Consider the following 12,157-nt stretch of genomic DNA (forward strand, 5'->3'; position numbering starts at 1 on the left):
CACTACTATAATTTGATTCTTTACATAGTTTTTTCTTGTCCCCTTTTCTTGTGCCCCAGTGCTGAGAGAAAGCCAAACTCAGAGACCTTAGACCTGATTAAAAAGGAAAAAGAAAAAAAAACCACCAAAGATTGGCCTGAGCCTGCTCTACTAACACGGCATGGATTGAGGACCAAGCTGGTAGGCGGTAACGAGCTAGAAAAGACTATTTTAATTATTTACATAGGTTTTTTTTTAAGTCCCCTTTTCTTGTCCTTTTTCTTGTGCCCCAGTGCTGTGAGAAAGCCAAACCTCAGAGACCTTGGACCTGATTAAAAGGAAAAAAGAGATTGGCCTGAGCCTGCTCTACTAACACGGCACGGCCTGGCCCGGCTAGAGCCCGACTGAGGACGGAGCTGGTGGTGGGCGGTAACAAGCTAGAAAAGACTAAACTTAAGCATTATTTGGGTCGCGTCATGTTCAGGGCAATGAATCTGGTATGAATAAGGAAATACCTGTCAAGTAATGTAGATTTGTAGCTTAGCATGGACAATTCGAGATTATGTCTAAGATCTGTTTCAAGCTTCCTAAGTAATATCAAGACTTACTCTAAAGGTAGCCATCATGAATAAGCTACAATTATGAAGGACAAAGATTGGGAAATAAAATGGAATTAGCCAATTAGTTCTTTCCTGTGAGTTATCCCAAGACATCGGAATACTTATTAGGTTCTTCTCAGACACCGGAAAAGAGTGATCTAGCAATAGCATTAGATGTATCCGACTAATCTAGCAACAGTCATCAAATGGCCAAACAGCACCCATGCTCATAAAATCCTCATTAGATGCTATCAAATATTCACTAAAGCTTTAAGGCCATGCTCATGGCATCCTCTATTTAAAGTCTGAATTGTTACAAATTGCACCTACTTCGAGTTCCATGGTTTCATATACCGGATGTAGCCTTTCTAATGGCAGGAGCCTTGCTCACTGTGATGTCTGTTTCTCAGAGGATACAAAAAGAAAGGAACATTGAAAAGGTATGATCATGCAAAAGAAAATTCTGACGGATTTGTATTTGGCAAAAATCCTCCAGGTACAATATGTTTCAATACTTGAAATTACACAAAAAAGAGACAAGAGTTTGATATAGCATACCATAATAAAATCATTTCCACAAACTTTATAAAACTGATATTGTTATCATCAGATGCAACGAGTATCAAAATAGCTAGTGAGGGGATCCTCTAATTGTCGGACTGCATGCTCCTAAGCATGTTCAGAAGAGAAAGAAACAGGTTGAGGACGTCGAGGTAAAGTACAACGGATGCCCAAATGTACTCATCATAGTTGTAGCGCTTTATTAAATTGTCAGTGTCATAGACAAGGAAGCCAGAGAAAATCAGAGCCCCAAGTCCACCAAAGAGGGCAACTGATGAAGGACCGAGTGGGAAAAATATCTGCAGTTAAACATCATCCACAAGCATGACAGTCAGCACAAGTCAAACATGAACAAGTTTAAATAAACAGGTAAGGAATACATCCAATGGGAGGAGGCATTCTTCCATGTCAGATAACAAAATGTACTTCAAATGGGAGGAGCCAGCCTCTATCCAATCAACTTATAGTATACCAACCCAAACATGACCATATTTAAAAGAAAAAGTGACCAAATAAAAATGGAATCCAACTTGACTAGAATACTCCTGCAGACGAAACAAGCCTTTAGCTTTGGATTGAACAGGTCAAGTAGTCTAGATGGTATTTGTTTGAGTTAAGGAGATTTGAGTTCTACAGTGCTCCCGTCAAGAGCACTAAATGATTCAGATCATAGTATCTAGAAACATGTCATTCTACCTAAATTTAGCAGATGATTTAACCTGTCAATATATTTCTTTGCTCTATTTAATCCAAAAATTCAAACCTAACAGTCTTCCAGTTCCTACCTGTGTATACTCATATAGATGGCTTTTATGGCCACCTAACCTCAAATAATTGCTATTTTTTAATGACGCATAGTCAGACTCATACCCATCTGAGTATCCAAGAAATATACTACATGCATCTGAAAAGCATCGCATTTCATTTTCACTAAAAATCAGAAAGAAAGTAGCTGTATCTATGAAATATTAGGCTTACTTCTATCTTGGATCAAAATAGTATATATTCTGGAAAATTCCCTTTGATAATTATATGTCATATGGAAATATGAAAAATATTCACAATTCATCGATATGTGGGTATGAAGATGGAAATCCAGATGAAGAAATCTAGAAAAGCCAATGAGATCAAATCAAGTCTTTAGCAATTTAGACAGTGACAATCACACTATGGAATCAAATACATGTTTTATTAAGAAATATTGCAGATATTTTAATATATATACAATCAATAACCTAAGGAACTCAGACATTTCCCCATTTCACAACACGTATACTGAAGTTCCTAAAATTTTCACTTGCATTATTTGTTTCACAAGACTATAATTAAGAATATATTATTGGAAAATAAAATAAAATAAAAATGATAATAAATGGCCTAAGAGTCAAATGTTATTAAAAAAGGGATTCAAGTACCTTTTCTTCTCCCCGTGAGGATTAACTAGATGATTCACAGGAAAACCCTAATAATGTAAAGAGGAAGTTGCCAACCATTTCTATAAAAGAAAATAGCATGAATTTTGTTGAGGTTCTAGCAAGAAACCATCACCTGCCATGAATTTCTGGACCAACCTTATCAACATTCATTCATTTCACATGAGAACTTATTGCACTAGAGATGGTTCAAACTCATACAATCAGTTTATATAATTCACATAAGACAAAGCTTTTACGCATCTGTGGAACTAATCTTTCTACAAAATAAATCAAAATCTATGTCACATTTATTTCCATTTTGAGCTCAAACCATGATATCTTGTTGGGTTTAGGACTCATTTACCTGGATAAAGCTTGTCAAGATAAGAACAACGAGACCAGCAAACAGAACTGGTCCAAGAAAGCTGAAGTCCTTGCCCTTCTTTGAAGCCCAGAAGGTATATGCAGTCAAGGATGATACGACAGCAGAAGTCAAAATCAATGCCTCAAGCACAATTTTCCCTGCAAAATATCACAAATGGTATAAATTAATTTGCCAGAATGATTGCGAGTGTGCCAATAGAGCAAAACAACTAACCTTGAGTATTCGCGCAAGCCACACCAACACTTAGGCTAAGGCATAGAGTAAATAATCCGAGAAAAACAAAATTCAGGGGATGCCTTTGCTGATAGTGATATAACGGGCACAACACTACCAAAGAAAATAAAATAGGTCAGTAACTCACCATTATCATTTGATGCTTTGTTGAACTATAAGGACCATTTACAGATAACAACTTTACAAGTATCAATGTATCAGCTGCAAAATATGTTCATGTTCCACTAACAGTATAATCAAACCAAAATTACACCCAAATTGAATATAAACCTAATTGAGATGAATTTAATCCAATCGATCATAATCAGGAAAAAGAGAGGTCAAGAGAAGCTAAATTGCGCAGTCGAACATGATACCCACACAAATGGGTGGGTGAAGAAACCACTATCTACATTGGTAAGATATGGATCTGGATCTGATACGATCATATTCGACCACGACCAAACTTGATGCCTTATCTAACCAAGACAGGGGCTGTTGTGAGAGGCAATGTTAAAGGTATACTTTTCCACAAAATCATGATCCATCTTCCGCACAAAAGAAAGAAAGAAAAAAAAAAGATCTTCTTCAATTGCTTTTCATCATGATCAGGATGTAAGGTAAAACTTTCCAAATCCAACACCTTCTTACAATCTCGCTCTAAGTAGGAAACATCTGAAGTCCGTACGAACCCCTCCATGCATCTCCCACAATTACGAATCCAAAGGAAGGGGAAAAACAACAGAGAACAATTGATTGAGAAATCGAAGGAAGAAAGAGATCTTACAAACGAAGGGGAGTATCGCAAGGGCGAGGGCGAAACCGGGGCTACCGGCGAGGAGGGTATTGATGGGAGCGTAAAGGACGGTGGCGGCGGAGACGGCCGTGGTGAGGAGGAGCTGCGCGGTGAGGATGCCGTACACCTTGCGGACAAAGCCCCACCGGAGCTCGCTCTCGCCGCGGGAGAGGCCGGGGTAGAGAGACCCACCGGCCTCCAAGTCCAACCCATCCTTCCCCACGCGCTCGTAGGTATACATCTCCGATGCTTACTCGATTCGATCTCCTCCGCGTTGTCGAAGGTCGAAGGAAGAAGGAAGCGGAAGAATTGGGGAAAGCTTATAAAACTGATGGATAGGAAGTCAAATCAAGGGATTGTAACTTTCCTGTCGATAGGGTCGGGGTACTTGGCAGAGCGAGACAGGCTGAAAATGGCCGTGAATGTGGTAGATTCGTACAATCTGGTTGCAGAGGATCAGCTCTGTAGTTGGTGTGGTGGTCATTAGACTGTCACGTCCGTTTAATTCGTACAATGTGGTAGTTATCTTACTCATAACCAAGGAGGTCACGAGTTCAACTCCAACCCCAAATAATATTGTAGAGAAATTGTTTGGTGGTTGGTAGTTTGGTGGCTTGGCTCGATTCAGTTGATGGCTCAGCAGTGCGGTTAGCTTGGAAGAACAGCTTGACAACGCAACGGCTTGGAAGTAATTGTTCGGCGACGCATATGGCTTGAAGCCTAGACTAGATAGCTAAAAGCTCGGTGGGGCCTAAAGTGCCTCTGTATCTAGGGAGGGTTGGCCCTTTGTCCAGCCCATATCTAGCCTTCGGACTCATGAATGATAAAAAAAAAAAAAAGTTTAATTTTTTTTATTTTTTATTTTATTTTTGGCTTAAAAAAAAGTTTATTTTTTATTTTCATTTATTTTGTCACGCCTGTTAATAGAGTTTTTAACCATCTACTCACCAAATAATGTGCGTAAATAAAATATTTATGAGCCAATCCTTGTATAAAATAAGCTATAAGTGGGTTAAAGTATGAAGCACAATGAGCTAAAGCAAACGTACGTACATAAATATTAGTGCGTTAGCATCTCTATCGTTTCATTATTTTGTTATTATTCTCGGTGTCATTTCTTATAAAGATGGTAAGATAGCACCTTGGTTTAAGCTGAGCATTGCTTGCCTTGTTGTTTAACAATTGGCTACTTAAAAAGTAGGAGGAATCAATTGGCCAGCAGAATTGAGAGAGATGTAAAGTGTATATATGCATATATATTACTAGTTGCAAATGGTTTCCCAAAAAGTCGAAGACAAAAACCACCAGAAAGTCGTATCCTTATTCCATATGGATGAGCAGGAACTAAAAAAAAGGGGTTGACCATCTTCAATCTCAAAGTCTGAAACTTTCTACTGCATGAAGTCCATAATAACAATCCTATATCATTCAGGAAGAAGGAATATTTCCTTTAATTAAACCCACACTAAGCATATATAAGCTTTAACTACCAACATGCATAATTAATAATATAAATATAAGTGAATATATATATATATATATATATCCACTCTTTCTTTCTTCTATTAATTCTACTAAACATCCTCTTATCTCAGTTAAGACTGTGGTGTTTTCCCAACCCCAGAGCCAGACCATCTGATCTTGTTCCTGGCACGAGCAATGTAATTCGTCGCCTCCTGATTTATATTCTTCTTCGTCTCCGCAGGTTCCTCTGGTCGTGGTAATGGTGCTGCTGCGTTTGTCACTGCCACAGCCTTTGGTGGTGCTGGGGTTGGCAAAAACTTCTCCGCAATCTTTCTTGTAGTAGTAGTAGGCATAGAAGTTGGTGGAGTTATAACTTGAGTTTTAGCAGGTAGCTTATGCTCCACCTGGATATCAACCTTCACCGGCGCCGGCGAAGGTTTCATAGGAGTTGGACGACTCTTCTGAGGGCTTTGGTTTTTCTCTATGTTATTGTTGGTGGTGGTGGTTGCAGGATCTTGGTTGCGGAAAGTCGCGATGCGGATGGGCCGCCGGAAGGCGGTGTTGGAGTGTAAGGCATTGTAGAGCTTCTCACACACGCCCAAGGGCTTGGCGGCGGTCGTTTCCTTCTTCTCCATTTGATGAGCAGAGAAGAGAAGAGAAAGATATTTACCAGTGAGAGATGAGAGATGAGAGATGAGAGATAAGAGACGAGAGAGATGGGGAGGGGAATTTATAATGGGTTACACACTGCTGGTGAAGTAGTGTGAAAGGTGTTTTGAAATTTTGGGGAGGGTTAGCGTGGAAATCAAGTGGTCGAGTGGAAAAAAAAAAATGCTTTGCTAAGATACCATGAAGCCACTAAGAAAAGGGAGGAAATATCCAAATACTTTATTGGTTTATCATATATTCTTTAGTATCCTATTCCCAATTATGATCGTTTGAAAGCAAGATCACCATGTCTCCTTGTATAATTGCACTGCATATATTGTAATTTATAGTTTCCACGATCGAAATTACGACAACTCACTATGTATACGGTATCATATATATATTTTCTTATTAAAACCTACTAAAACTTTATGTGAGCCTATATTGTAGCTTATATATACTGATGTAAAATAAACAATTTATGAACTCCGCGTCTCGTGATGTGAAACCGTCAGGGCGAGACGAGAATGTAGCAGATGGAAAAGGAATTTAGGAAGAGAGAGAGAGCACGTCATTACATCACATAATGACGATATCTTGCTTAGCTAGCGAATAAACTTTACCTTATAGAAAAAGGAAGGCACGAAAAGACCAACAAATGCTCTGCATGATTCCAAAAGTTAGCCATGAAGCAGCGGGATGCTTGCCCAGAAAGTAATTCTAGGATGAGCATTTCTATTTATTGTTTTTAAAAGAAATTTTTTATTTTTAGGAATAGTTATTTATATGTCTATTTATATAGAGAATAAGAGTGTATTGAGATGATATAACGTTAAGAAATAGATAGAAAAATTATCTTTTGTCTTTTATAAAATTACAATAAATACTCTTTGATTTAATTAAACGTAAATTGATGTGATAGATATCAAGAGTTATAAATAATTAGGTGAGTACGAGGTTTAAGATATAATTTTGATGAATAGTATTTATATTTTAAAATAAAATTATTATAATATAATATTATATTATATTCCTGAATAAGAAAAATAATAATTTTTTAAGTGAACGACTTGTGTTATAACGGTATAAACTATTCTAATTTTTTTTTATACTAGCATGAGAGAGTTTATAACGGTATAAACTATTTTTAATATTTAGTTATATATCTAGTACAATGTGTAATAATTATATTTAATATGATATAAAGTTAAAAGTATAGTTTAATAAATAATTAAAATAAATTTTATACTAGATAGATGAGGAGAAGAGGGGTAAGAGGTAAATGAAAAAAGACAATTATTGAAATAATAATTGATGGAAGTAATTTTAGGTAAAATAGTAATTGATAAAAATAATATATGGAAGAGGAGAGAAGAGAAATATGTATTACTATACTAATATAGGTCTAAATGATTGTTTACTTACTAAGAAGGCTTATATCGAAATAAGTACGTTCTTATTTCACATGTGAACAAGAAGAAGCTCTTTTAGACCAACAAGCAATGGGGAAAATAATCCACAGGTAGAAAGATGAAATGGACGTCCTCAACTATGAACACAGAAAGCAGGAACTGTTTGAAGAAAAACCAGCGAATTTTTTTTAATGTTACACAGGCGTAATCAGTTGCTAGTGGAGGACAATTGACAAACATAAGATTCCTCTTGCTAGGTCATTTACATTGTATGATACTTCTGACAGCTATTCAGCATAAATTACAGAAGTTTCTATACATGGATTGGCAGCTGATAACATGAGATATCAGCATCTCAGGGTCAATAGCCGTCAACCAAAGTTGAATGGTTCTATCCTCTAATGGCTTCAGTGGCGAAATGTCTTTACAACTTGATCGATTCTTCTGCGGCAGAGTGGACATTGGGTCAAATGTGAAGAGCATGTTGTACAGCAACACATGTGACCGCACCTGAAAATAATAAAATCGATCACCCTAATTTACCGCAAGATTATTTCTGATGATATTGAATTATTGGTCAATATGTGGACGTAAGTTGATGACAAAAGCAGGGGGTAAAAATAGTGCTTTCGGCAAAGAAACTAATCTAAACCCTTACGGCACTTGAACATATAAAAGGTATTTGGGACAAACAAATTCGAAAGAAATATGCTTTATCAGGATGTACAACTGAAAAGAATGATGCATAGGATACTCACGGAACAAAAACGGCATTGTACTCCTGCTCAAGGCAGATAACACATATGTCTAGCACGAGATGATCCGCTCTTGTGTTATCTGGTACTATATCAGAATTCTCACTAGATCCTGCAAAAAGTAGCAATATCATGAAGATAAATTGCTCAGATTTATATTGCCAATAAAATATAATCATCAGAATATAACAAGTGACCTTCAGATTCCTTTGCTTGACGCTGTGCTGCAGCAGCAAGAACCCTGTAAAGATAAAAGATCACATAAGACTATATTTGATAATGAAATCATGCTGATTGCTAATGGAAATGTACAATGAGTTCTAATTGTTTATCTTTCATTGCCAAACAGGAGAATTCAAATTCAAAAATAAAGTAAGATATGGCATGACTAACAATAGTACAATTGATATAAATAAGTACTATTATACAATTGAATTCAACAAAATAACATAACAATTGAGAGGAGATATGGAAAAGAGAATCCGCACAGAACTGCCCAGTTATGGTTCTATAGTTCTGTGGATAGTGATTAAAAAAAGAAATGCAAGCGAAAAAAAATATTTCCATCTTAAGTTTCCTTTTGTTTTTATCCTAGCAAGAAGCAATTTCCAGTTCTACCTGATCCTGGATATTCTAATTTAATGCTACCACTGAACTTTAAGTGCATATTGCATGGACAAGTTATTTAAAGCTTAAATTTTGCTTCTTCACAACAATAGCCTATGTATGTGATAGAGGATATCTGATTGAACTTTCATTATTGGTCTGCAGAATGTGTAAGTTAATAGCAGTCTAGCAGTTCTCTTAGTTTTCTGTTTTTGGAAAATACCTTTTGTGCTAATATCCTAAAATACCCTTTATTTGACTTTAAAATCTAGTTCTCAATTTTTATTACCTTAACCTAAAAAGTTTAATTTAAAAGTACCATGGTCATTTTGTATTTATAATTACATTAACCCATCTAAGTGGGGACTAACATTTAACAAAATTAATGACATGATGGTTTTGATGCATTATAAGTTAAATGTAGAGGTCGAATGATAAATATTTATACAGTAAAGTAAACATAATAAAAACAAAAGGCAGAGTATTTTTGATAAATTTTCCAAAAAAATTAATATGTTTATTTCTAGATAACTTGTCATATAAGAGATGAATAACTTAAAATGTTACAATTAATTAATTTTTTCATAAATTTCCCCATAACAGAACTAAGAATGTTAATGATTGTTCAAATTAAATTTAACCTTTTATGCAATTCCCATCGACGTCGTCTTTCCAGAAAATACTGAGCTGCATGTTTTGCAAGCAGATAGACACCAACAGTTGTAAATCCCAAAGAAGCAAAACTGTACCACCTATTAAGAGTAGCCATAGTATCAGCATAATATTATTTTCTTAAAACATATCTCCTTGTATAAAATCTTAGTCACCATGTAATGCAAAGACATGAAAAGGCACATGTTTTTGTAATTGGTAAGATCCTACCTTGCCCATTTTCCTAGATATGAAATAAGTTGATCAATGCCTTTCTGGGAGACATAAAAAGGCCCTTTATGTGGTCGCTGAATTCGAACTGTCCCAATATCATCTTTAACAGCCTGTCAGGAATGCAAGAAGTCAAGAACCAGAGAAGGAAGTAAGAAGAGCTAAAAACATAATATATGTTTTTTATAAACTACACCATGGAAGTTGAATTGTTGATCAATATGCAAGAAACATGTGACCAAGAATAAAGAAAGGAACTTGTTGTACTTTAGGGAGAAAGGGATAATAATCACATCTGAGAACCGCTTCAATGGTAATACCCTTTTTCTGAATCCAAATGTGACAAGTTAAAACATCATGCTATTTCTTTTTGAGTTTAAAAATTATTAGTTTCTCCAAAGAAGAAATCTCATACCAGAATCCAGTTAAAGGCAATTAGGTATTACCTCACCAACCACAGTCAAGAAAGTTCCAGTTGGAAGAACCCTTTCAGTTCTTCTAACACCAAGCATCTGAAAAATGTACTTATATTAATGAGAGAACAATCGCATAAGCCTTTACATCTTCAAGATCTTGAATAGACAAACCTTGAGACCTTGCAAATAGTCCAGAGTTCCACGGACTAGAGATCGTCCTGACTCCTCAAAAACTTCACTTGCAACGGTTAGCACCAAACCAGTAGCACCACGAGCCCCCACAACATAAACATGACCAGTCCCATCATCCTGGTATTTATTATTATATTAACAGTGTGTAAGACCATAGAGCCGTATATGCACAACAACAGCTGTTTTCCTTAGAAAGGTATACATAAACCAGATTACCAATTCCTCCTATAGCAACCACCAATCCACATAGAACAAATAACTTCCACCACTTATCATCATTGTGGGTTCCTTAAAAATAAATTTAACCTCTAGTGAAGTTATTGATATGTAAAACAAACATGTCTATAATTGATGAAATTTAATACCGTTTATCAGTTATTACAGGGCACAGAGGTCATATATAGAACACCAAAAATGGTGATATTCACAGAAAACAAAGAAGAAGCAGGAAATTGAATTAGCTTAGAGGATCACTGCAATTTGGTCCCAAGGGCTCTCACCAATATTGATCACATTATCAAGTATCAACATGGTAAATTATGTATGAAACAAAGGGTCTGAAAAGTGAATTTGTGGAAGGTCATAATATTCAGAAAAAAAAAATTAAGGGCCAGGTAAACAGATGTCAACATTAGAATAATGTATTTCATAATGTAGCATGAAACGAAACCTATATAATCACATCTTACCAAATACCATGGAACCTCTTTATTCATAGAAAGCATCAAAGCAGAATCCTGTATCCATGATGCAGCATCATTATGCTTTAAGAAGTGCTGCTCTGCCTACGGAGAAAAATCAGACGATTCACATAAAACTGGAAATGACAGGCTACAAACTGCAAACTTGTAGACTTGTCGCAAACAAACAGAAGAATTAATGTTAATGGAGATCCTATACATACTGTCTCCTCAACTATTACGCCTCTCAAACCACTTTGTTCACAGTTTATTGGTGCATCCGAGCCAACTCGCCCGGAAATTGTAACAACAAGAGGAAGAACCTTACAGGCAGTATCTAAAATATCCGCTGCGGAAGCCACAAAAAAGAAAAAAAGAAGAAGAAGAAATAAATACATTTCAACCACTCAACAATCCAATCAAGTATAGTAGGATAATGGCTAAACATCAACTGTAGTAAAATAAAGTTCAACAAAAAGATAATCCCAGGCTCCTCACTTACCCAGATCCTTCAATTGGCCAACCCTAGTGACCGACTTGAGAACATCAGCATCCCTGAAACCAAATCGAGCTCACGATTAGAAGCACATCAAAGGAGCAACTCCGAGTGAAACCATTTGCATTAAACTCAACCAGCACCTTCCACTACTTCTTCCCAGCAGGTACAGAGCAGCTGCGCTCATGCAGCACCCAACGCCACCCCAAGGAATCATATTTGACCCAGGAACAATAAAGGAATGCCCAGGATCGAGAAGAAAGCAAAGATCTTTGCGAGGAGGGAGATAGAAAGAGACGAATCTGCAATCTAGGTATTGAGATTGGAAGAAAAAACTATTTGGGCTTCGAACGACCGTAAAGGGAAGGGAACATAGATTGGAGAGACACGAAGCGAATTGGATACCAGACCTCGTTTGGGAAGTCTATATTTTTAACAAGAACTTTTATTTCTGAAAAAGAAAAGAAAATATTATTTCTTGGGTTAATTACACTTTAACCCCCATAGTTTAGCTAAATTTTATAAAATTCTAATATATTATTAACTTGAATATTTATACATCATGAAATCTTTGAGTAAAACATATCCGCTATCTTTTCAATCATTTTTAATCAATGTATTGGTCTAAATTGTATATTCTCATTAGAAACAAAGCTAT

The 12,157-nt window shown here is 36.2% G+C and overlaps 2 protein-coding genes across 2 annotated transcripts; both read right to left on the reverse strand.

The window, feature by feature from the left end:
• Positions 1–1,027: 1,027 nt before the first annotated feature.
• Positions 1,028–4,329, reverse strand: LOC140782167 (BI1-like protein). Its single transcript, XM_073128607.1, has 4 exons — positions 3,940–4,329; positions 3,153–3,266; positions 2,919–3,076; positions 1,028–1,438 (listed from the first exon to the last, which is right to left on the reverse strand). Exons 1-4 carry the CDS (start codon positions 4,187–4,189, stop codon positions 1,226–1,228), a joined length of 735 nt encoding a protein of 244 aa, XP_072984708.1. The 5' UTR covers positions 4,190–4,329; the 3' UTR covers positions 1,028–1,225.
• A 3,305-nt stretch (positions 4,330–7,634) lies between these two features.
• On the reverse strand, positions 7,635–11,903 carry LOC140780929 (E3 ubiquitin-protein ligase SP1-like). The gene is made up of 11 exons (XM_073126648.1): positions 11,643–11,903; positions 11,506–11,558; positions 11,228–11,352; positions 11,013–11,108; positions 10,303–10,440; positions 10,162–10,227; positions 9,716–9,828; positions 9,475–9,585; positions 8,425–8,468; positions 8,231–8,339; positions 7,635–7,982 (listed from the first exon to the last, which is right to left on the reverse strand). Exons 1-11 carry the CDS (start codon positions 11,714–11,716, stop codon positions 7,880–7,882), a joined length of 1,032 nt encoding a protein of 343 aa, XP_072982749.1. The 5' UTR covers positions 11,717–11,903; the 3' UTR covers positions 7,635–7,879.
• Positions 11,904–12,157: the final 254 nt, after the last annotated feature.

Source organism: Typha latifolia, chromosome 2, assembly GCF_019914945.1.
Source record: "Typha latifolia isolate L0001 chromosome 2, TyphaL0001v2, whole genome shotgun sequence".
Classification (NCBI taxonomy): Eukaryota; Viridiplantae; Streptophyta; class Magnoliopsida; order Poales; family Typhaceae; genus Typha; species Typha latifolia.